Below are 26280 nucleotides of genomic sequence, written 5' to 3' on the forward strand. Positions count from 1 at the left end.
TTAAGTGAGAAAAAACATACTACCCCCCTTCAATACACACAGGCCTTTTTTCCTAACAGATTTAGTCATTAAGCATATGTTCAAAGACTACAGCTATTACCACTTAATAAATAGAACCATTTTTTCATTGCTTTTAATAGATACAATACCACAGTATTGCGAAAAACCCATTAACGTTCCAGATTTAATTAAAATACTCTTTTAAAACCCCTTTTTACTCCAGCAGTTGTTTGACAGTAGGCAGATAAATACTGTATGTTGAAGACTGACCTTCAAATGACAGTCCAAAGTTGCTACTTTGCAAAGTCTTTAGCAGTTTGAATACCTTTTTGTCTTTCCCATACATAAAAAATGGTCTCTTCTGAGGCCAGGAATGGGGGGGTGGGGGGGGTGGTGCTGCAAGGCTTAGTCCCAGCTTCCCACACAGGTATGTTCCTGCTGAAATAGGTGAAAGTTTCATCTTGCCGATTTTGCAGGCTTTCAGGGAGAGAGATGGCACTCCTGAAAGACACTAAGTGCCTTCCATTTTGTATGCCTTCAGTGGGAGACAAAGATAAATACGGAAAGCTTTTTCAGAATAGGTAATTTTTCTTTGTCATGTTCATGCAGGAGCTCTCAAAATGCCCCCTTTTAGCACACTGTGTGCTCACTGGTACTGGCAGGTTCTGAATGTCCTTTGCCAGGACATCGAAGAGCCTGTGCTATTGTTTATAGGGGAAAATGCTTGTGCGACAGATCTTAGGTGAAGCTTCCTTTGTTCTTCAGGATTTTCTGCATGCTGCTGAAGTGCTGTTCCTATTAAATGCATGTATAGATTCGGTGATGCTACATCTTTTCACTTGATAGGACAATTCCAAGATCTGTAGAGAATGAAAGGATGGACTATAATGTTAGAATTATCCCCCCAAATTAGGACTAGGTATTTCCTTGATTTGTCTTTTTGTCTTTGCTTAGCATATCTGAAGTAGATGACAGTGCTTCTATCTGAGCCATGCATAAAATGTAGCTCTTGTCCATTCTGTACATGATTTTCCCAGCATAATTAATGCTGTCTTCAGGAAGAAGGGCATAGTTGTTGCTGGGAGTTGAGGGGTGTAATGAAAAAGATCCTTACTAGAATCTGGTCACTGAGGAGGAAGACAGGTGGGATGGGTTGGAAAGTGATGCATTGGTCCTTAGAAGCTGAGAATGAGATTTACAGGATTACTCAGTGCAGGTTTAACTTCTTCATGTTGAAGTCAAGTGTATACCTCTGTGGGAAGAAACTTGGCATTTCCTGTCAATGTAGATGAAGTGTTCTGGATAGCATGCCAGGAATATAGCTGTGTGGATTAAATTTTACATCCAATTGACATATACTGTCACCCACGGTTCATAAGGAACATGCAATTGGAGAGATTTGACTACCCATATTTCAAAGTATCTTACATATGCAGTAGTGTTTCATCATGGAGACTGAACAGTGGGACTACTGGGAGACCATAAAGATAAGCTTGTTGCCTTTGTGGTGACCTGAATTATAGGTCAGAAAATCAGGAGCTCCTGAGAAGGAAGAAATGCTTTCATCAAGGCCTAAGAAAACAGCTTTTTTGAATAGCCACAATTTGTGTGGCATAGATGAGCCAGAAAAATAACTTGCTGTCTTTTCATCCTCAGAATAGAAGATACTGTGAGACCATTCGTGCCTGTAGCAATAGGAGGTTTTAACTGTGCCCCCTTGGCAGCAGTGCCTCCTACAAATGCAGCATACCTGCCACTTGCTTCCATCTAACATCAGATCATATTCAAGTCCTCTCTGTAATGGTGTCAGTCTAAGGTATCAAAGAACATTTCTGTGCTGTTTGCTGGACTACAGAATGAACATCACTAGGATAGCTAATACCAAGCTGGCTCTGGAAATAGAAGTGCTATGCTAATGCAGGATCAAAAAATGATGTCTCCATGTCACCTTTTGCTAAGGTAATTCAGCATGAGGCTGTGCTGCATAAGATACAGTCGCCTCAGGTCAAGTGGAGCCTTGGAAAGCATGTGTCCATGAGAGGTTTGTTTCTTGGGGCTGTTTTGTAGAGTGAAGCTCTTGACTGCAGGCAAGTGATGCAAGATCCTCCCAGAATAATTGCAAAGCTCATCATCAGTGTGTGCATTTTTTATCTCACCTTCTGTGACATAGATCCATAACTACTTGTGCATGTCTGCTTATCTATCTAGACAAAACATTGCTCTGTGCGTCTTCCCTCACTGGGAAGAAGATGAGAAGGCAAGCTGTCGTATTTTTTTAATTCACTACTTAAGGCTGTGTAACTTGTGTTGATGAGCACTGTATAGGAACTCATGTAGACTACACATAAGTAAACAAAATGGACCATTACCTTCTCCATGCACTGTTCATTTTTGTGCTGCTATGTGGTTAGCTAGGGAGAAGGAGAGATTGAGGCAGTTATACTTAAAACATTTTAATAATCTAAGCATGCCTGTAACATGAAGGGACTGCAGTTAGAGGTAACAGAGCATTGAACTGAAAGCAGTGACATTTAGTTGTGCAGGCTTTGCATTTGGGCCCAATAATGGAGTAGTTCTGGGTGGAAATAACACTCTAGTACAGAGAGAAAATTGAGCATGGGCATCCTGTTTCCAGATGTTCACACCCTTATCTATATAAGTGCTTACTCTGGAGCCTGAGTTACAGCGTCTGAATTGATGCCGTTGCTTTTTGAAGAAGTCAACCAGTGCAAGCATAGGCTTTTTAAATACATAAAAGAAAGCAAGATGCTTATACTTGGGATAGTACCTTCGAGGCATGTATCAGGTTTGTGGCTGAAGATGATTGTTGAGACTGGTCTTGATATACTTTACTTTGCTCAGGGAGGAGAATGTCCTTGAAATAAATGTTGAATGTGATAGTGGCTTTCCTAAATGTTTTTGGTGAAGGCTCCAGGGCATAAGATTTTAGTCAGTAAAGCAGGCTATCCCCAAATGAATGACATCAAAACATTCCTGTTTGAACCTGTCAGGAAGCCAGCATATCACCCATCTGCTTCAGGGTGCAAAACCTCTCATTCACTAGAGCAGAAAGCGGATTTAATACCTGCAGGACACCAGGCTAGTAAGTCACGGAAGAGAAATTAGAAGCACACAATGGTATTGTTATTGGAGCTGTAGAAGTTATTAATTTATGAGAAGAAATGTGCTTTTTTCAAGTGTGCTAACACCAATTGAAATGATGGTAGTAGGAATAGTAAATACTTTCAAAAGTGCATGAAACCAGAATGTGTTTGTTGCTTTTAATTATCAGATTCACTCTTGTGTCACAGAGGCCATTTGATGGGTTTTAAATTATTGCTGCTGGTTTTTTGTTATGACTTCAGGCACATTTAAGTATACCCTGTAGTTACAGGCTAAAAGCACAAAAAGTACAATTTGGGTTTGGGAGGGAGAGTTGACGGTCCTCTTTCAAAAAGACTATTCAACCCTGTGCATCTCAGTCTGCATCATTGAGCTGTTGACAGTCCTCACTGGCTATGTTGTCTGTGCAAGGCTGATTCATGAGCAGGAAAAAACATATCTCTTTAACTGTGGAATTACAGACCTGCCTTGTGGGTTTCCATTTTCAGTGTTAAAGGGAGTTTGCAGGCTGGGAATAATTTGGGACAACTAACTAACTCCACTGAAAGTCAACTTGCAGTCTGTTTACAAAAGCTCAAGGCACCTCCAAAATTATCACCAGGCCCTTGAAAACTTTCACTGAAGAAAACACGTAACAAAAAAGTACTTTTTTTTTTTAAATAAAGAGGCATTTTATTGTTAAGCTGTAATGAGATGGACCTTTTCTATGGGGTTTAATAGGAAACAAGGAAAAAGCCTTAAGAAAAATAACAAACACAAGAAGCTTTGAATAGAGCCCTGGTTGAAAGATGGCAAATGATAATTATGTGTGGGTGTGATAGAAGTTAATATTCACTGTCTCTGCCCACTGAGGGTCTCCATTCACTTAAGAGCTGTAATTTTATACCATATTTAATATTTTGTTTTGAAGCAAACACTGCTCTAGGGGCTGTAGCTGCCATGAGAAAGAGCATATCCTTTAACTTGACATGTTTCACCGGAGAAAAGGAGAAAGGACAGTGCCTAACAACACATCTTGCATTCAAGATCTGTAGGCATTAGTAGAGCCATTAAGAATAAACCTTTTGTGTATTTGATTTAGTAGTGGGAGTACGATTTAGATGTGGACAAGAGCTTAACTAATCTCGCACTGGAAATTAAGAGCAACTCCCCCGTTATTAGTAGAGACACAGCAATTTATAATGAGTACTGGAGGAGAATCAGACCCCAACAGATGGTACAGTAGGTCTCATGCTTCTCATATGGTTGTTTTCTTTGACAGCCCCTTACTGCTTCTGATGGCTCCTAGGAGTTCATCTTTGCTGAGCTGGGAGGCCTGTCTTTCTCTAACAGAGTGCCTAATGACTTTGTTTTCTTCTCCCTCTCATGTGAGCGAGGCTTACACCTGATTTAGAGTGGTGTCAGCCAAGTATTGCCTTTTGTATTATACTTTAGTTTTTGGGCTGTTCTAACCTTAACCCTGCGGGTTTACATTCTTTCTTTAATGTAAACAGCTTCTTTGCCCTTGCAACTCCGTTTCATGTGAATTATGGACTAGAGATTTGGTGAGATTATCATCTAAATTACTTTATCTCCTACTAGATGGGCTAGGTAAGTGAAGTAGTCAGTAGCACCGTGTAGAACTTCAGGTCTAGGGGGAGTGCTGTCTTGAGCATCTGGTTTCTTCCAGGAAGGAAGGGTTTGATGGCAGCTCAAATGAATTCTCCCAGTCTCTTAAGTGAAATGAAGCCTCTAGTAGCAGGCTGCATTCTTCCCTCTTCAGGGATGACTTCACAGACTGTAGTCCTGTCTTGTAAAATTGTGTTTTGCAAATTTTTTTTGTTATTTGGAACAAAAAAAAAATGTATGGAGCCAGGGAAATTTGAGAAGACTTTGAGTTTTGCTTTTATCTGTTCCTTCCTAATGTGACATGTTAATGTGATGTCATCAAACTCTTCCAAGACGAGTCTTTGCACTCCAGGCCTGTAGAGCACAAGCACATTTTCAAGCAAACAGATTTGCACCAGAAGAATTACTGAGAATCAGGGCTGAATATTACCTAAGAACAGACTCATTCTCACAGGATAAAACAGGCTTACTTTTAGAATTGCTAATTTTGCTCAATAAAACAAAATCCTTATATAGTTCTTAACAAGCCGTCAATTTTTATATTGAGTACTGACAGTAGCAGTAGGTTAAGAATTAATCTGAAAATTCATCACAGTTGTCCTGGTTTAGTCTGAAAGTTAGTTTCAGAAGCGCTTTTTCAGACACTGATTTCATAAAATAGGATGCCTCCTGGCATTTATTTTTGTCATGATCTATAAACTGTACTGTCCAGAAATCTAATTACAGAAAAAAATACTATCTTGTAATTTAATGAAACTTATGTTTCTATATGTACAGCATAATTTATGAGCAATCTGGACCCTCTGTAAGCATGATAAACATGTATCCCACCACTGATACCAGAGTCCCTTTTCTATATAAGAATTTAATAGATAATAGGAGATGTTGGCTTGTCTTATGGTTGGGTTTTATGAAAGCTGCAAAAAAATGGCTAAGGTTTTTTTTCTTGTTCTTGAATGATGGAAGTTGGGGCTGATGGATGTTTCCAGTGCAGCAGCTCAGCTGAAGATGCCCTTAGGAACCACATGGTATTGGGGCTTATCATTGTGGTACTTCCCTGTGGCACCCAGTCCATTACTACACAGTACCTGCTTATAGCATCTTGAAAGCTCTTCTAAGTCTCAGAAAAGAGGGAGAACCTCTGATCTGAAACCTGAAACTTGCAGAACATAACAGCAAGCACATCACATCAGTGGCTGAGAGTCGAATAAAAGTTTGCAGCTTGTTTGATGGCTAGTCTCTTCTTGTTGAGTAAGAGGGGGAGGCAGCTTGTGTTGGAATCTTCTCCATCCCTCTCTAGCAGCTTGCAGGCTTGCTTTTTTATGTGACCCTGCAGTTATCATAATAATGGACCTGGGTGAACATGAACGTTTTTTCCGACTTCACCTCTTTTTCTCTCCTCCCACCATCCCAGATGAAGTGGCAGGTGGACTGAGTGGGAGTAATGTGAAAATTAATGCAGAGAAAATGTGTGACTCAGCAGTTCAGTAGGGAGCTGCTGAGTGGAAAGGCACCTATTCTACTTGCATACTCTGGCGTCAGGTTCCTGTTCCCTCAGAGATGAGAATAGGCCATTTATGGATGGAGCTCTGCAGCCCACCAGCAGGCAGAAGGGTTGCATATTCTTTTCGGGAGAACTTAATTCAAGTAGAGAGGAAAGTTTCTTCTCCAAGTTTGATAAAAATGTTGCCAGTGAAAGGGGAGAAGGACTAGAAACGCGTAGACCTTGGTTTGCTGCCTGACTTACTCACAGATTCTCTTCATGACTTTCTTCCTTGCTTGCTTTCTCTCTTGATGCATCTTTCCATTTTGGTAATTGGAGCTTGGCTTAAGCAGTAGCCAGCCTCTACCAGCAGAATTTGAAAAGTCTAAGTTGCCAGTGCTTTCGCTAACTAGTAGATTACATCCATTTCCCTCTCTGCACTGTTCTTTCAAGAATTCCACAGAGAAGGTTTGCCTTTCTTAGGATGAGGCTGCTGACTATAAGCATGCTAACTGCCACTCATGGACAAGTAAGTGCAAAGGAAAATTGCCGTGTCTGGGCTGTCCTCTGTCAGATAACCATAAATTAACTTTTTTCTCACTCAGTGTTAGGGAGGGGGCCATTGCAGTGTCTTTCTAAGCAGTTTTGTAATGATGCAGGCAGTTGTGGTATTTTATTATCAGTTTATTTTTCTTTCAGAAGTTAGGACTGAAGCAGATTTTTCTTTACAGGCTAAGTAACAGCAGGTAGGCATTTTTGTATTTTATATGCTCATACTTACTACAAGCTCAGTTTTAAAACTGTAGTGTGCGTCATTGTCACTGAATTTTCCAGACTTGTGTTCCAGAGTTTGATCTTTCATAGAATCATAGAATAGTTAGGATTGGAAAGGACCTTAAGATCATCTAGTTCCAACCCCCCTGCCATGGGCAGGGACACCTCACACTAAACCATCCCACCCAAGGCTTTGTCCAGCCTGGCCTTGAACACTGCCAGGGATGGAGCATTCACAACCTCCCTGGGCAGATGAACTTTCACCCTTTCAGCTGATGCAGATAACATGCAAAAACCCCCAACACTCCAAACCACCTCTAAGGCATGGGGTGGTATTCTCTTAAATATTCAAAGAACCTGAAATGATGTCACTTGATTGCTCCTGAGCAACTGAATTCCTCGATAGGTGTATCAACACAGAAGTCGAAGTGCATTAAATACCGATATTCTTGGCAACTTTCAGTGATCATTTTAGCAGAAATATCCAGCTTTCCAAAATAGAATCCCTGAGTCTTAGAAGTTTTGTTCGTTCCTCATACAGCTATGAATACCTGTAGCTAGGCCCAGCTAATTCTTATGGTATCAGGGTAGATGCACTTCATGCAAACTGAAAGCATTAAAAATTGTAAGCTGAATTTCATCTCAGAATGAGCAACACGGAGACTGACAGTCAAGTTGCTGGTATGTAGACTGGGTCTTGGTGAAGAGTTTTCCATTGCTCTGTAACGTGTCAGAGATGGTAATTACAGTTGCTTGGACCTTTAAGAGTGGGTTCGTGGTATGTCAGGCTTATTTCTTCTTTAAGGTCTGTTACACAGAAAAGAACCAAGTCTGCAGTTACAGTCTGCTGTCCTATGAAGGACCACTAGATCATTTAACTGCCTTCCAGTTAGATACCAGAGTGATTTTCAGAATTGCTCTGGTGCAGTGTTTAGTGGTAAACTTAGTGGGCTATGTGGATTTGTCTGGGTTGTTGCTAATGTTTGAATTAAGCTGGCTGGCATCTTCTGAAGTGGCTCTCTATGTGGTTTTGCATTACAAATGCAAGATCTACCAACCACAAGATCTTGGCAGCTAAAACTTGGACTTTTTCCAGAGGGGAATTGGAAGTATTGAAGTGATTACATTGTTGTAAATTCCTTCTGTCTCCAGTCATGCAGTAGTAGGTAGCTGTAGGGTGCATTGGGGAATGTTTTTCTTTGCAGCTCTTAATCTGGGTGCTTTTAGGGACTAGATAACTCTCTTCCCAGTTAGTGTGTTATTCAGCCATTTGGAAAAGGTGAATGTATCAAACTCCTGTAAACAGAGCAGGTCAGGGATCAAGTAGAACAGAAGTAATCACTGCTGTATCATGACTGGGAAGGGGAAAAAAAAAAAACTAAATGGAGAAGCCAGAAAGAAAAGAGATGCATTCTTAAGATAACAGCAAGTGTTGGAAATAGCATTCCCAGCTTTCAACACAGCTCATTAGATCTGAGTGTAATTTTAAACATAAGTTGTCAGATAAGTTAGGAGTGCAGAGGGTGTCAAGAAAAACCAGACTTTTCTAGGTGGTGAATTGTATCAATCTGTAAACAGTAAGCATAGAATCACGGAATAGTTAGGGTTGGAAAGGACCTCAAGATCATCAAGTTCCAACCCCCCTGCCATGGGCAGGGACACCTCACACTAAACCATCCCACCCAAGGCTTCATCCAACCTGGCCTTGAAGACCGCCAGGGATGGAGCACTCACACCTTCCCTGGGCAACCGATTCCAGTGCCTCCACACCCTTACAGTAAAGAATTTCTTCCTTATATCCAATGATACAGCTTCTGTCATCATGTTTAGTTCCTTAGTATCTGAGTGGGCTCAATTATAGAGAAGTTCAGGGAAAGTTTCTGAGGTGTAGAATAGTGACCCATCAGTTGGTTTCCTGCAGAGAGAGTAAGCGTAAATACACAAGTTGTGTTTGCCTTGCAAGTATGAAAGGTCCTCTTCTTCTAGCCCATTTCCTCTCATACCACTACAGTGCAAAAGAAAGATGGACTCTTAGTCCAAAGATGATTGTTTTCTTTCCATTCTTCTCATGTTGCAGTGGCAAGCGAAAGAGAGAATGTTGTCTTAGCCAATACCTTTCTCCTAAAGCTCCATTCTTTAGTTAGATGAGCTGTCTTTTTACCATCCAGCACAAGCTACCTCTCATTCACGTGCACTCTGAGGCACTCCTTCAGCTTTGATGCAATTAATGTCTTATGACCTGCTGATTTGACAAGGTCTTGACCAGATACTTGAGGTAGTGCAGGGCTATCCTTCATATGCAGTGTTTTGATGTATGTGAAAATAAGGAGTTGATTTGCAACCCTGTGTCAGTAGTATGCATTCATCTACTCTTCTCTAATCAACAGCAGGTCTCCCTAGTGTTTAGATGGAAATCAGTGACAGTGATTTCAGTAGGCAGTTGCATTTTGATATCTGAAAATATGAAGGCTATACTTGGATTTAGGGCTCTGGTTTGAAGTGTGGGTAATCTTGAAGAATGTGAAATATTGCTCGTATGTTCATACTTTGCAAAGCTTCCACACTATGATCCCTTCCTATAGAGTAAATTCTTGCCACGCACGGCTATCATAAAGATATAGTGAGGTTCAGAGGGATGTGGATCTCCACAAACATAAAAATGTGGGAACAACGCAGCTGAGCTGCTGTGGTGTGTTGACTGCCACAGCTTGCGAGTTGGCAGAATAGGTGAAGCCTGTTTTTTCCCTCCTATCTTTTGTGACTGTCGGGTAGTTCCACAGAGCTCAGGGATTCTACCATGAATGAAGAAGCAGCCACCATTAAAAAAAAGATGTATTTCCCAGTGAAAAGGCAGTACCGCTCAATTCCGCAGAAGCATAATTCCCACAGGCACAGTGCAGTGGATGTAAGTACAAGTCTAATAGCTGTATGAATACTGTATTTTCATTGCTGGGGTACATTTTGTTTCCTTTTGGTAAGTAACAAGTCTCTTTTTCGTCTCGGTAACACATTGTTAATTAAGTCTGCCAACAGAGCTGTGTCAACTCCTTGAGCATTACCACCCATGCACAAGAGAGGACACAAGTTCCTTTTAAAGCGTTAACTTCATTAGGAAATACAGCCAGTATTCATGGTCCTGCAGGGTTGTTTTTGTTTGGTTTTTATTTTCTCTGAAAGCTCAAAGTATGAATCAGTTGAGTTAGAGAGCTGCTGGTGCCTCGCCCACAGCAGCATTTCAGCATCACATTGTTGCTAGGGTTGGAAGGGACCTCTGGAGATCATCTAGTCTGACCCCCCTGCCAAGGCAGGAACACCTAGAACAGGTTACACAGGAACGTGTCCAGGTGGGTTTTGAATGTGTCTAGAGAGGGAGAATCCACAACCTCCCTGGGCAGCCTGTTCCAGTGCTCTGCCACCGTCAATGTAAAGAAGTTCTTCCTTACATTGAGGTGAAACTTCTTGTGTCTTCGTTTATGGCCATCGCTCCTCATCCTGATTTAACTGGATAATGGCATATATGTTACTCTGAGGCATTGTTGATTTATCATTAGTACAGTGCCTTTTAGTGTTTCAATTAAGTCTAATACCCAAAGCACGTGTTTCTCTGGGAGTGTATATGGGTATTGTTTTATTCTTCTGCCCTTTATGTACCCACATAAAGTCAGGAAAAGAAAGAGATGAAGGCACAGGGGTTGTCTGAGTTACGGAAGCCAGATGCTAACCTTGTGAGTGGACGAAGATGTTTCCCTGTATAGATTGTTCAATAATAAAGTGTTGTGCCAGTTATTTTTGGCAGCTTGTACTGGTGGCTATGTTTAAGGGAAGAATACAGGATGAATAGATCACTGGCTTGTTCCGGGAAGTTCCTTTCCCTGAACAGCAAGGCTTATGTTATGGTGGTGTTTTGAAATTTCAAGTTGCTTTAACAAGCCATGTGGCTGCTACAGATGTCAGACCTTTTAATTCTGCCAAATGGGTTTTTCTGAAAAAGCATAGTCCTGCGTCAAAGCAGAAGTACTTCTTAAACTTGAATCCCAATCTTCATGATGCAGGAATTCATGAGGACATTACATGGATGTTAGATTTTACAGTCAGTGAAATCACTAGCCATGGAGAGGCTTCATTCACTCCTCCTGTGTGTAGTCATCCTGGTCCGCTGACTCCAGACCTTCATGCTGACCTTGACACAAGAAAACTTATGTCTCCTTTATTGCCTAATCTATGCACTGAAATAGTTCAGTGTCCATTAGAGCAAATAATACAGGAATATAAGATTGCAAGATGAAGTGTGAATGGTAATTGAAGTATTGTTTAAAGCTGACATAGTTCATTCAATACAGAACCCTAGGTGGGCATGTTTGCTAAAATCTAATATTTTGTGATTTTAAGACTTTCCTTAATCCACGGCACTTGCTTTGTATACCCAACACCTGAATCATAATTTATACATCTATACATATGAATTCAGACAGTTCTCCATTATTTTAGTTCTTGCCCCCATTGTCTTTTACTGTGTTAGTGAAAATACCTGTTGATAACAGTATCAATTCAGCTGAGCTAGAATCCTGGGTTCCTAGGTCCATAGATAAGATCTAGATCTCTATGTTATGCAGTGAAAATAACTGAAAGTAGATATAGTCTGTTGTCTTTCATATAGGGCAGTCATAAGAATGTGACTCGTACAATTGTACAGCTGTTGCTAGACAACACTGGAATACTGGGAATTGGGCTTCTGGGGTGTGGAGAGGCATAGATCCCCATAGTGACAGACACAGCATCCCCCTAACTTAGTTGTCTGTTCCAGAAAGCATGTGGTTAAGTGGCCTTCACGTCATCATATTAGACTCAGGATTCTGTTTCCAACCTAGACAGAAGTGACCTTGTAAAATTTCAGGCTGTTACAGATATGAAAAAAAGAAATTCTGTTTACATGCTGCATAAGGCCGGTGAATGTGCTTTTGGTCAGTTTAAAACAGCAAAAAAAGGCTTTCTGAAATATGAAATGTTATGACTTGTAGTTGCAAGCTGAGCTTGATATCTGCATTCCCTGGCTTCTTTTTCTGGTTGTCTTCTCAAGATGTCTTAGTTCTGCTCTGTGTGCTTTATCTTTACTTTGGGAGGAATGTCCAAGAAAGGAAGTCATTAGGTTTTGAAAAAACAGTAAATAGGTTCATTAGCCATTGTTAGGGACAGATGTGCATTATTTAATGCAGATAAAGGGAAAGTAGAACTTAAAACATGGTAAGTGAAAATGAAAACTTAGATACTGAGGGAGCAAATCATAATAAACTATATGTGAATAAATACTATTGAAGGTTTATATCTCAACCACAGGTACATGTCTTTTTGCATGGGTGGCAAGAATAATTCCTGACATCAAGGTTCTGTTCCTACTAGATTTCAAATTCTTGTTCCAAAACGTGGCATAGGCATCCCACAAAAATTGCAGGAAAAGAAAAATGGCAATCACTAACAAGGGCTTTCATCTTAATTCTTGTCCAAATCCAGTGAGACATGGAGCAGTTTGGAAGCTTGAAAATTTTCAACTTCAACTGCTAAGTTTTAGCACATTATAGAAAATGAAAACAAAGGTGAGCATTGAAAGTATTTAGGCAGCTTAACTGTGGCTGCTTAATGTGTCCACTGTGTTGTCTTCCTAGAGAGCTTTGAGTTCTGCTCGTATGTCCGTGGTATCAGAAGTCAAGGTGTTAATAATATCGTCAGTGTCCAGGGACACCGAGGACTTTGTGTGGGTTCTCTATTTCTTGTGGGGGGCATAAGGGGAAGGTTTTCATGGACTGTAGACTATCAGTTGGAGCCTGAAGGACAGAAAGGTAGAGCTTCCATGATTTCTTGAGCTATATTCCAGAAACTTAAGTGCTTTTCCTTAAAAACTGCTGTTTTCAAGAAGTTGTCTTCTAGCTTTAAAACGAGTTGTTTTATCATTGTGAGAAATAAAGGCTGGATTGTTGACCCTTCTTATTTTACCTCTTTAGTTCCATATTTTCCAATGTTTTATTGACCTTAATATGTACTTAATATGAAATCTTGATAGTGTTTATGCAAAAAGTAGAGTCTTTCTTGGCAAATAGTTAATTTCAGCATATACCTGTGGTATGACACACACGGATGTATGTCTAGATGCACATTCTCTGTTTTTCCTGAGAAATACCTGTGTAACAATAATGAAAATAGCTATGTATAGCCAGTTCTTTTCTGTTCTTTTGTACAGGGGTGGCTGTCCTAAGGTACGTTTCAGTGAAGGGAGGAATAACAGTCACAGATTGGGAATAAACATCTCATGTTCACATTCACTCTTGCATCTCTGTATTTTAGAAATCATAATGGGAGATTTTCATGAATCCTTACTGTAACAATGGCCAGACGGTCAGCCGATACACGGATCCTATGTTTCATTTGCCTAATGAGAGCTGTGGCTAGTTAACGGATGTTTACCTGACTTAGGGTTACTGTTGTGAAACATTTGGAGGGGAGCATTTTGTAGAAACTGACCTCAACAAACCATGGAAGGGCCAATGACACTGTCATTCCCTGGAGCACAGGTGGCTGGCTTAGGCTTAAGGCTACAGTGTTGTACACAGGGCAGCCCAGGCTTGGGGCTTTCTTCATGTAGAAAGATGGAAATGATTAGTACTTCCATGAAACCGGTTTGATCTTTCACTCCTTTTAGCTTGTAAATTAATTTATAGCTACACAGACTGTGTTCAAAATACTGTTAGTGAGGGACTAGCCACTCCAGTGCATATTTCTCCTGAATGGAATAACATTACAACATTATTAAATAGTACTTGAGTATGAATTCATCCAAGAAGTAGGTTGTTAGAATAAAGTCTATTTTATTAGTGCCTTAGGACACTCAACCAAAACCCAGAGCCCTTGAGTGTTACTCAGGCACATAACATGAAACTGTCTCTACCTCAGAAATTTATAATCAAATTAGACAAAGCAGACAAATAAGTGAAAATAGACAAATTGAGGCAGGGAAGGACAAAACATTTTCTCTGTCACCATGTAGCCGAGAATGTGGAGCTGGGAAGTAGCACAGATGGTTCCTTTTAACAAGTAAAACCGAAAAGGTGCAGCGATGTAAATGAGAATTTATTAACAACAAAGCCCAGAATCTGCACCTCCGGAAAGAGGGAAAATAATTTATCCACCCACACTCACTTTTTTCTGATGAAGGCAGGTGAATACAGCTGCACTAATAGAGTGTGACGCTCGCAATCCTGAGCCGCGCTTAGTGATGCAGAACTGAGAAGGAACCATCACCTCTACAAAAACAATAGCCCTTGCAGCCTCTGCGGTGGCTGCAGGGTTACATGCTATTCATTCCGTGCACATGTCATTTTCACGTGAAGGTCTTTCCAATCCAGCTGTTATGGAGTCAATGGATGAAGCTGAAGGACAACACGGGCAGCTGAACAGGAAGGAGCAGTACCTGAAAACCTCCCAGAAAACAGCACTACTTGGTTGGGCTGCGTGGTGGAATGGATTAATGCCTGGAGACAGCATGTATCTGTTTGTCCTTTCACAGATATTGGTAAGGCAGCTTGTCATTGCTTTGAAATGCTAGGACCTTTCTTTTAAGTTTTGTTGGCTTGTGAGTTTTCATCCTCGTTCATTGTAAATGTAGAAATGGGCATAGTTGCAGTACTCTTCTTTCTGGAACCACCTCTCACAGCCTTGCTTTGCAGGCAGCCCCTGTCTTTTCATATCCCAGACTTCCATCCTGTTTGTTCCCTGCCTTTCTCTAAATGCCTTCTTTGCCAAATGACACATCTCCCAACAAGTCCATATTCTGTAGCTGAAAATGTATGGGGGTAAATAACTATCTTGTTAACAATTCAGTTGGGACGTATACCCTTTAAAGTTGCAGTATGCCCTTTATGGTCAGGATGCGGGTATACCTCTCTGTGAGGGTGATAAATATAGCACTGTTGCTTTTGTAGTGGTGTGGTATGTGCAGCAACCTGAAGTGGTTCAAATGAAATGTTTCAACATGTGCATGTATCTCTGTATATGCCTTTATAGGGATGCCTATGTGAACATGTCTATTTGTGAAAGGTTTGCATAGATGAGATAGGCCTTACTAGTCTTCTAATAGCATACAAAGTTCATTGAATTACCAGTTTTGATCTAAAAGTAGTAATGCTGAAAGCTCAGGAGTCAGAGAAATCTGTTGCTTTTTCAATGTACAGGCTACCATGGATAGGCCTTTTGCTAATGTAGATTAGAGTAAGCTTGCTTAACTCAGCAATGCACATCTAGTTAATGGTAGCTGAGCATTTAGCCTTCAGTCTTTTTATTCTTGTTAAGCTACAGCCTAGAAAATACCTGACTCCTTAAAGCAAAAATAATTATCAACATGGAATCAATGAGAACTAAATTAGTTAATTATGCAGTCTTGAAATGAAAATGAATATTTGTATAATGAGAGATGCTCATTATGTATTTTCTGATTGATTGCACAGCTTCTCGGCATGATGCTGTGGTACAGCACTTATGGGACCATCCCAGCAGCTCAGAATGCATTTGACCTGCTGTCTTACTTGCTTACTCCATTTAAGCAGTTTTTGTCAGATCAAGGGGAGGTAAGACCCTGTATTCCTTTCTGGTTATATAGTTGATGTCAGTAGCCTTAGGTGGTGCTTCTAATATCTCTTCTTATTAAAAGTATAATACACATGTACTTCATATAATATAGTGATTGCTGCATTGTATGTGTGTCCTGAAACAGTGAAAAGAGTTTACTGAAAACAGATCCCTATTTTATCTTCAACATACAGGGCTGAATTTTCGGCTATGATGTCAGATCAGCACATCAGGTTTCTTTTTTTATAATGTGCAAATGATTGCAAATGAAACAAAGCAAAAAGAAATCAGCCCACTAAGGTTTAGTCCACAGTAAAGGGGGACCTGGAGCTTAATTTATTAGGATGGTTAGAAGCTTAGATTTTGGAGGAACGGATTAACCCACGTAAAGGGTGCAAATCAGAGGATACTCAGTCACAAAATTCTGATTTTGTTGAGTATTCAGAGCATATCTGTGTGCTGTAAAAGTATTTCAGGTATACTAGGTGTACAGATTCAATTCTGTACAAAGCTACCCCAGTAAAACTGCCTATCTTCTCACTATGACATAATGGCACGTACCAGTATGATTCATCTGATAAATTAGTGGGGTAATTATACCCCGTGCAAATTTCTCTAGTGTGGACAGAACATTAATTAAGTGGTGAGCAGCTACTTTCAAAAACCAGATTAAATGTATTTGCTATCAGAATGTTTGGATTCATTGTACATAATCTTTGTAGCAGAGGCTATGCAGTACAAATAGGAAATCTGACTCTTGTGGTTGAAGTACAATGGAGACTGTTTTCTGTGTTCTCTTTACCAATGTTTGAGCTGCATGTCACCTGTTCTTTTGTTTATTTGAAAGAAGCACTTTGCCCTTTATCGGTTGGATTTATTATGTGTAATCAGAGCTATTTATAGGGTATTGCCTGTATCTTACTTGTAGGGGGTCAGTTATTTACAAATTGTTCCTTACAGAAAATCCCTGATACATAGGATTTTGACTTAAAATAAGTGTTTGATGTGGAGGAAACTGATTCCTAGAATGCACTACAAGAGCACTCCAAGTATGACTCTGTGCAGATGTTCATGCATCTCTTTGAGAACTTCTTATTATAGCGCTACTTACTGTGCAAAGTTAGGCTTGAAAACAGTAAAGAAAAAAAAAAAAAGACCCACCCCAGTTCTGGAGTTAAAATAAGCAATTGAAAGGTTTTAATTGTGAATTTCTCTTTAGCTAGTTGTACTACTGGGTCAGAAACAGTAAAATTCCTTGCCCACTGAAGCCCATTAGAATTGAATTTTGCGCCTTCTACTGAGAATAGGCTGAGCTCTGAACTACTTAAATATGCCTAAGACATCAGAGGGAATTTCACTGTCAGTGCTGTGAATGGACTTGATGGTGTTTCACAGAATGTGCAGAAAGCATAGGGAAGTCCCTTGTGGCTGGGTTTTATGTAAGGACCCACAAACACTGATACAGTACTAAACTTTGTTCAAAGCCCTTTGCCATAGTATGAAATTACACTGCCCGTGGCAACGAAACATTGGTCCAGGCTGCAAATGGAATTGTGGATCCAGATGTCAGTTTCAGCAGTGCATTAGGGTAGGAAACAGGGTTCCTGTTTGCTTTCACAGTGAAATCTGGTTTTTAGACCTGAAAAGCTGGGGCTCAGCAGTGGTTTCAGTTTGTCTTTTCCAAAGCCTAGCATTTTTCCTGCTGGTGGTGGTGGCTTTTCCACAGACAAGTGTATGGTATGACTAAATCTGCATGGGAAATCCAAGAATGAATACACAGTTTGCCCAGAACATGCATGCAGATGCTATGCTGTGCCCCTAAATACTTTATGAATCATTGCCAATTCTGTTGTTTCACAGGGCCTGACAAGAATAGGGAGCATTGTGGTATCATACATCCTGCTGTCTTTAGCTTCCCTAGGACTGCTATTTGTAGGATCTCTGGTAAGTTATGATACTGTGCAAACTATGTTTATGGCCTTTCTCAGTGAGTTTTGATAAGATGTCTAATTTAGCCAAAGTTGTTGAGGTTATGCCCAAGTTCATTGTAAGAGAACATTTTTGGGGGCTATTTCTGTATAATTATCTGCTTGCTTTTATGTAGAGGTATCAGAGCTACCCTTACCCTTACTCAATTTCTTGATGAATTGGGGATTACACTGGTGGGTTTTATGCATTCCATCCACAGACAGGATAAATAGAAAGGATACAGTCCAATAACGGGACCATCTAATATTGCTGCCTTATGGATTACTGCAGAGCATCCATTGATTTATGTGGCAGAAAGAGATGTTCCAGAGCACCAGCGTACTTGAGTTTAATGCCCTTGTAGATGTAGGCCATGAAAAGAGATTTATTTTCCCTCTTCCTCTCGTGGGCTTTAAACAATGTGCTGCCTAGAAGGGACCATAAAGGGGTATTTTACATTGAGGATGCCTTTATATACTAGGTGGTATACCAGTTGATGTCAGCTTATGCATTGTTTTTTATTCAGCAACTGTGGTACTAAAAGCAGTGCTTTAGTAGTTCCCTGGGGAAGGGAAAAATGTGCCTGTTTATACAGGTGCTTTGTTGCTTCAGTTTAGAGCAATAACTGTTGGTCCATGTAAGAAGGCTGAGGAATGGTGATCACGTGGATTCTTAGAAGTAATACCAAGTGAACAGAGCCCTGTCTGGTCTGTGCACTTGCTGAAGTCCAGCTTATTCTTGTATCAGGGAGTTTGCAATGCTAATACCTGTAGAGCCAATTTTTCAGGTGAGCAGACCTCAGCTAATACTAGAAGCACTTGGCTGAGAATACCCGGGTTCCAGAATGCACTGGGAGACTAAGTTAGCAATTACAGTGAAAATAAAAGGCTGATGGAGTGCTTGAGGCTTACAGTAGTGTTGTCGTCTGTTTTCTGTCTCGTGTAATGGTGCGTTAAGACCCAGGCAGCTGCAGAGAGCCAGCATTGAGCTGTCCAGTCTTCCTGATCTAGATTTTCAGAGCTGACTATTTTTCCATTATTTAGTTTAACCCCTATACTTTTAAGTATAACTTAATTTCTTCCAGTGTCTTGGTCAGATGCTTATTTACCACACACGTCTTACAACCTAAAGAAAAACTGCTTTGTTTTTAGGGTGAACTTTTTGTTCCTTTGGATTTATACTATGTTAAGTCACCAGCTCTAGAATCTGTGATATGTAATTGGCACCTAGACCTTATACTTGACCCTCAACACAAGTGTTGATTTCAGTAACAACAGGACTCTCCAGCAGTACAGAGTACTATGTGGCTATGTTACACTGTGAACTGTTCAGCTATTACAGCCTTGCAGTATTTGAGAGAACCATGGCTGGTACTGTGGGAGTGTCAAGCTCTAGAATCCATCTTGGGGAATGAAAATCGAATCAGATCTTCAAACTTCTGTCTTGTCATCCAACAGGCTAATTATGTAACACAAGACTCAGTTCAGACTTGATCCCAAATTTGTGTAAAATAAAAGTCTAATAATCATGTTCCTGTTTGCTTTTGTAATTACTGTGTGCTCTGATTAACTGAAACAAAAAAAACCCAAAACATTGTTTGAAGTAACTGTCAAATGGGTACTGCTGCTTTGTGAGAGTAAAATTCGCTAAACCTGACTGTGGACAGAGATTAAAACCTACCTTGCTTCCTTTCATTCTCTAGGTCCAGAGAAATGAGAGTACCTAAAGATGCACAGGCACAAGAAAAGTTGTTTAAAATCCTATGCAAGCCAATGTGCTTTAGTAGCCTAGGAAGAGAAATTTGGCCTTTCTTAAATGGCATGTTTTCCAAATTCAGCTGCCTATTTCAAGCCAGATAAGAAAAGGACAGAAAATGCTTTGCTCTGGGGGGAAAAAAAAGAGCTGTTCCTAGTCTCAAAAGGATGCATGACAATACAATATAGTTCATATACCATTTAGGCTATTCAGTACTGCTCTTAATTCAATGCTAGAGCAATGAAGTTCGCCTAAGGTTGCAAATCCTGCAGTTCAGAGGTAGGCTTGAAATTTTCAACTGAGGCCTGTGTAGAGGATTAAACAGTTTACTGATATAATTTCCAAGTCAGTTGTCTGCCCCAGCATCCATGCAAACCAATATGATGCAGTAACTTTTAGATTCATGACATTTCAACTTATAAATTTTAATATTACATTTATGTCCTAGGACTTCACAGGATTCATTATTTAATGTCTATACTATGTTTAAATCAGATAATTATGTTACAAAATGGTCTTTGTCACTGGCTGAAAACTGATACGGGCATTCTGAGCCTCAGTAACAGATATATCAAAATCAAGGCCTCTTAAAAAGAAATGATTAGTTTATACATTAATTCAGGGTACAGTGCCAGATTATCGAAGACATGCAGTTCAGGAAAACTGTGTTTATTTAACCCAGCTCTATCTAAACTTTAGATGGAAAAATGACTAAGTCAGGAGTGGTTCTGTGATTTGTAAAATAGTATAGTAGAATGTTATTTTGTAAACAAGCCTAGGAAAGGTAAGAAACTGAACAAAAGGACAGGAATATCACGTTGGCTTGCATGTGATGGTCACAAGCACGTTCTGCTTCCACTGTATCCACGAGTTAAGCCTGGACAGCTCTGTGGAAACCTCTGTGGCTGAAAGCACGTTTGAATGGGTAGCTGTGAATCCTTGTAACATGCACTACAAAAGCTATTTAGCATGGAACATTCCTGTCCTCTTCAGTACTCTCCAGTTCTAATATGTGACAGTGAGCTGGGATGCTGCCCTAAAGACCTATCCTCTAGGCTGTGTGGAAGGGTGGCAACAAGCCAAAAGCTTTTTCAAATGTTTTTTCTCCAGTTTTGGCATCTACTGAGAGCCCATCCAGACCCTGCTTTTCCGCTACAAGAAGACAGACGCCAGTCTGTGAGCCGGCAGCCCTCATTCACGTACTCAGAGTGGACAGAGGATAAAAATGAGGACGACTTCATAGATTTGGATCCTGTACCAGAGACTCCGGTCTTTGATTGCGTAATGGACATTAAAGCCGAGACAGATCCAGCTACTCTAACAGTTAAATCCGTGGGCTTGCAAGAAAGGTAGGGTAGGTGTGACTAATAGGGGAAAGTCTGGTCCCAGATTTTGTAGATATAGGAGTTCTGTGCCTAGCAGGAATCTTTATTGCCTTCACAAATGTTTTTGCCTTTATTTCCTGTCTTGTTTTCAGTCCATTCATAAATACAAACATAGCCAAAATTTCAGTTTCTAGATACCTGTCCTTTGAAAATCCAGTTGTGTATGATCAATCTTTTGCCATTCCTAAAGATGGCAACTGCACAGCATGAAATCCACTATAGGGCACTGAAAACTTCTACTTCTGAAAGAGGTGGATCTTGTTTGGGTTTTTTATTTTCTGTCACTTATGCCGAAGGATCAGTCCTTTCTCCAAAAGCAAACCATAGGACAAGTGGTAATCTTCAGTAATTCTTATTTAAATGGGTTAGTCCAAAAGTAAATTAATTCCTTTGAAATTAGAATCATAGAATCATAGAATAGTTAGGGTAGTGAAACTTTGGGGTGAGCTGGTGTTCACTGCTTGAGCAATCAGAGCAAAGGAGCTTCTCTGAGAGATTCATAGATGGGAAAAGGCAGTTACAAGGTAATAAAAGGAAGATATTTTTCTGGTTTGTGTTCTTTCAGTTGTCTTGGTGAAATAGAACAAAGATCTTGATCATAGAAATCCTGTGAAGAAATTCTGCAATGGTGTTGATCTTATGAGTAAGAACGAGGTTACTGAAGGGCCCAGCACAGCAAAGTATCACCTTTCTTTATTTCTAGATTTTCAAGCTAAATTGGAGTGCTAACCATATTTAATTCTCATATCTAAAACTTAAAGTGCAGAACTTAGATTTTTAAAAGTATGGTGCTGATTGTCCAAAGCTCCACATGACACAATAAAAAGGGAATGTATCAGAAGAGGCTTCTGTTTTGCACAGGGGTAGTAACCTCTGGGGCTTGTCCTTGAACCTGCTGCTATCAGTGAGTAGCCATTTTTTCTTGTTATGAGTAAATTGGGCTTGAAATGCATCAGTTGTTTGTGCTTTTCACTATCCCTGATTTCATTCCATCTCTCTCATTTTAAAGATGCTGACGTTTCTTCTCAGGTGACTGCTAGCCTGTGGGAAAGATAATCACTATTTCAAGAAAGTTGGAGAGAATCAGTTGGGGAGTCTATCAGTTGGTTCAAGTAATCATAGAATGGTTTCTGTTGGAAAGGACCTTAAGATCATCTAGTTCCACCCCCCTTCCATGGGCAGGGACATCTTACACTAGACCATGTCGCCCAAGGTTCTGTCCACCCTGACCCTGAATACTGTCAGGGACAGAGCATTTACCACCTCTTTAGGCAACCTGTTCCAGTGCCTCACCACCCTCACAGTAAAGTATTTCTTCCTTATATCTAACCTGAACTTCCTTTGTTTAAGTTTAAATCCTTTACCCCTTGTCCTATTGCTGCAGTCCCTGATGAAGAGTCTGTCTCCAACACAGACCCCCTTCAGACACTGGAAGGCTGCTATGAGGTCTCCATGGAGCCACCTTCTCTCCAGGCTGAACAGCCCCAACTTTCTCAGCCTGTTTTCATACATGAGGTGCGCCAGCCCCCTGATCATGCTTGCGGCTCTCCTCTGGAGTTGCTCCAACACCTCCATGTCCTTCTTATGTTGATGACCCCAGGACTGTACACAGTACTCCCAGATGGGGTCTCATGAGAGCAGAGCAGAGGGGCAGGATCATCTCCTTCAACCTGCTGGTCTCACTCCTTTTAGTGCAGCTCAGTATATTGTTGGCTTCTAATGAAATACAATTAAAAAAAACTGTTAAAGAAGTAGAGATGGGGAAAATAAAGAAAGAGAAAGCAATTGCTTGATGTTTTCACACTCAGTAGAACGTGTACACTTAGGATGTAAAATAAATTTGTTTTCAACATACATGTATGCTTGAGAAGCCAGACATCATTTCAGGTTTGGGCTGTGCTCTGACAGATTTCATTTATGCCACATATTGGTCATTCTTTCTTTGCTTGATACTGTATTGAATTATCTACCTCTCCCTTTTTTGCATCCGTTCTTCCTCTCCATCTTGCTTCCCCATCACTCTTTAACCACCTACGCTATTAGAAGAATTCAAAGAGCAATCTTAAGAAGAAACAATCTCGTTTCCTCACGCTGAAGAGCTATTAATACTGTTCAATATGTAGCCTCTTCTACCTTTAAAGAACCAAATACATTTGTTACCAAATACAGCTTTTTCTGGGAGGAATGTAGGAGCTATTCAACAGTACACAGGGTCAAAGTCTCTTGAAAGGTATCACTAAAGAGTCAGAGTCTACCACTATTGATCATGTTTCATGCAAAATCACTTCCCCATGACTGTAAAAGCTGGCTGCACCTTATTTTGGAAAAGCTTCTGAATCTAGAAAAGGGCTGTAATCCCAGTGACAGGTTCTACTGTCTTTTCTGTGAGCTGGTCATGCCTGCATGTTTACTTGGTTTTTCAACAGCTCCTGCAAACACTTCCCAGCTAGACTTTGCCAGTTCAGAGTCATCAAAAATAGATTTACTGTGTGGATGCATAGAATATTACACTTAGTAATCATCATGTTGTATGCTTTTATTGTTATCTTTAAGATCTTTGGCATTTGACTCTTACTTTTGTCTGTGATACAAGATTGACGAAAGCTCAGAAATGCTTTAAAACTGCATTCAGTAGACAGTGCAGGCATTCTGAATTTTTTGTTCTGATGTGTGGCTGACTTACAGTAAAGCCACTAAAATCTGTGCTCAACATCGTCGCTGTTTATAACGTAACTGTTAAAATATTGGGACCTTCATTTTATCATTCCCATGGTGTACTGTTGTGGAAAATGTTTCAGGCAGAAAAATTATTTGCTGTAGTGACTGGCTTCTCATGTCTTTATTAATGTTTAACAGGTAATGTTTATCCCGAGATCTTACCCCCCTGATGTTTGTGCTACTAAAAAAATGGTTATTCAGTAGGATCTCGCTTGACAAAAACTAAGACCAAGATTTTTATTTATGGTGTCTAAAATGTAAGTCCATATTAAGGCATCCAAAAGTATGGTGTGATTGACACAAGTATGAAAACTTCCCTGCAGTTGCCTGCTCAGCACCTTTGACAAGCAAATCGCTTCTATTTAGGTGACAAAGTACACAGTTACCTCAGTACAGACAGTACTTCGAAAGTGTTGGCCTTCAGTATACAAAATCAGCTTCTGGTTGTCTCTATTCAAGAAGCATCACCCATTTTTTCATAGTGACCCAACTGGACACAGCAGAATGAGCTGGGTGCTTTTCTAAAGCTGGTGTTTTTCTGTCATTGGGACTGTGTCCATTGCAGCCTATGATGGGTCAGGCTGTTCCATTGTAAGCAAACTTCAATCACTATGTTTTGCAGGAGAGGTTCAAATGTTTCACTCACACTGGATATGTGTACCCCAGGCTGTTCTGAGCAAGGTTTTGGCTATGTCATGTCACCACGGGAACAGTCAGCCCAGGAATACCTTCAGACAGCATCAAACATCCTTACTGAAGAGGAACTACACAAGAAAGCACTGGATCCTTTCATACTCCAGGCAGAGTTCTTTGTGAGTATCTGACCTCTCTCTTCTAGGAGCATCAGAAAAATTGGTTATTGTTTCTCTTCTATGAAAGTTGCTATTATTTTCTGCAAATCTCTAATTAGTACATGCAAACTCCACTTCGGTCAGTGAAGCATTTAAGCAAATTTGTCATCTCCTGAAATTGTAATGTCTGGAAGCTTTCAGTGATATTGTCACTTGAAAACTAGAGAATTGGTTCTGATAACCAAAAAAAACCCTCTGTTTCCACAAACGTCTTTTTTCTGTCAGCATGCTACTTTTTAACAAAAAACAAAACCAAACTTTTTCACTAGACTAAAGAAGAAAAAACAAGTTTTCTGTAGGCATAACAACTCTGTGTCTGGAGTTGCCCTAGGAGTAAAATTGGTCCAAGTGCATGCTGTTGAATGCTTGGCATGGACCTACTTTCCAAGCTTGAATGTTCTCCAATTGACCAAAGCAGAGGATGGCTATGTCACTCAGCAGGAGCTGTAGAAAGTATGTCTTACTGGGTTTTCTTCTGGACAAAAAGTGTTTACTAGTTTTAAGCAGCTCTGTCAGTTGCTTTTAGGGTTCTGAAGTATGTTTCCTTGGCTTACGCTATCAACTGTTGCTTTGGGAGAATGATTCAACTAGTTTTGGAAAAAAATAAATGTGCAGATAGCAAGCAGTTGGAAATTGGATTTCTGAGTAGCTTAGGATAAAGGCCAGATACATTTTGGTGTAGTGAGCACACTGGCTTTTGAAATATTTGCATTATCTGAGTCTCTTCTCTAAGTGCCTGAGTGTCCCTGATAGGCACTGTCATATTTATTATATCTAGCAAAAAAACCAACCAACAAATAAAAAACCTCAAACAAACTACAAAAAAAAAACCCCAACATGCAAAATGCTACAGTGGCTCTAAGTATGATGTCTACTAGGCAGAACTGTAAATTTGTGCACAAGATGGGAAGTAACCACGGTACAGTCTTTGCATGCTGGAGTATTTCAGGGCAGTTGAAAAAGTTAATGCTGCCAAGTCAAATACTCTTTTAAGCATGCTATCTCAGCAGAACAGGAGGAAGATTATGTTTTGCAACACAACAGCCCTTTCAGCCTGTCCTCTTTATGACCTGTATGGGCCTGAAAGGGTAGAGTAACACTTTGCTTGCTGTCATCCCTTCTTAGGCAATTTCAGGACTGTTTGTTGTTTTTTCTACTTTACAAGCACAGGCGGAGATGGGATAGTCTGGACTTCTGTTTTTTTAAAAACAGATTACCAGGTATCTTTGGTCCGTAATTCACTTAGTGCTGTATAAGCTGGAAAAGAAGGCAGCTTTTGTGTAGGCAAATCCTGATTCTTTTGAAGTGAAGCATATATTGCTGTTGTAGGGAGGAAATGTTTACTTGGTGAGTGTCTGAACTGTCTGCTGAGCAAGTTGACATACAGTTTCATCAGTCTCTGAGGTGCAGTGTAGCTTTCTTTCAAGCAAAAAAAAAAAAATGTCAAAAGTAGGAAAAAATATGCTTCATTTCTCTAAAAGATTTTTGAATTAGTTTTCCTGGCATTTAGAAAATCATTCAACAACCAAACTATCCCAAGGCATTTTCATTTTCTAATGAAAACTGAAAAAGCATAGATAAAAATTCTGTGTAATCAAAATGTCATTTCTGTAATTAAAAATTGTAAACTAGTTATTTTTTTACACAACAGTTACCACCAGCTCGCTCTGCATCATGTATTTTCCTTCTGTCAAACCTAGTTGGTTTTCAAAGTCCTGATCCATGATGAAGCAAGCAGCTGTGTTTCATTTTGCAAGAAAAGTCGGAGGGAACATCACTTGCATGGCTAAGCCCTGAAATTCTTTCAAAATTTAGAGGTTTTGCTCAGACAAACCTTCTGATAATTTCACCAAGAATTTGCTTGAGCAGTGAATGACTAAGTCCCAAAAACAGACCATGGAACTTGGCTTAGGAAGAGTTTGAGGTGACTAAATACCAAGTAACAATTGAGGAAAACTTCAAGGTTTCATTCCCATGCAGTTCTCCAAACTGATAGGAAACT

General features: G+C 40.1%; 1 protein-coding gene across 13 annotated transcripts in view; it reads left to right on the top strand.

Annotated features, from left to right (window-relative positions):
* Positions 1-26280, top strand: part of PTPN5 (protein tyrosine phosphatase non-receptor type 5) — an 85301-nt gene that overhangs the window by 35889 nt on the left and 23132 nt on the right. For 11 of the 13 annotated variants that reach the window (XM_065682838.1, XM_065682837.1, XM_065682825.1 and 8 more), the window contains 5 exons: positions 14368-14549; positions 15481-15600; positions 17462-17545; positions 20435-20673; positions 24050-24239. In XM_065682838.1, coding sequence (XP_065538910.1) covers positions 14368-14549; positions 15481-15600; positions 17462-17545; positions 20435-20673; positions 24050-24239 — 815 coding nt within the window. The remainder of the gene's footprint in view (positions 1-14367; positions 14550-15480; positions 15601-17461; positions 17546-20434; positions 20674-24049; positions 24240-26280) is intronic. The other 2 variants (XM_065682833.1, XM_065682836.1) reach the window with 1 other exon arrangement.

The sequence above is a fragment of the Lathamus discolor genome, chromosome 6, assembly GCF_037157495.1.
Source record: "Lathamus discolor isolate bLatDis1 chromosome 6, bLatDis1.hap1, whole genome shotgun sequence".
NCBI lineage: Eukaryota > Metazoa > Chordata > Aves > Psittaciformes > Psittacidae > Lathamus > Lathamus discolor.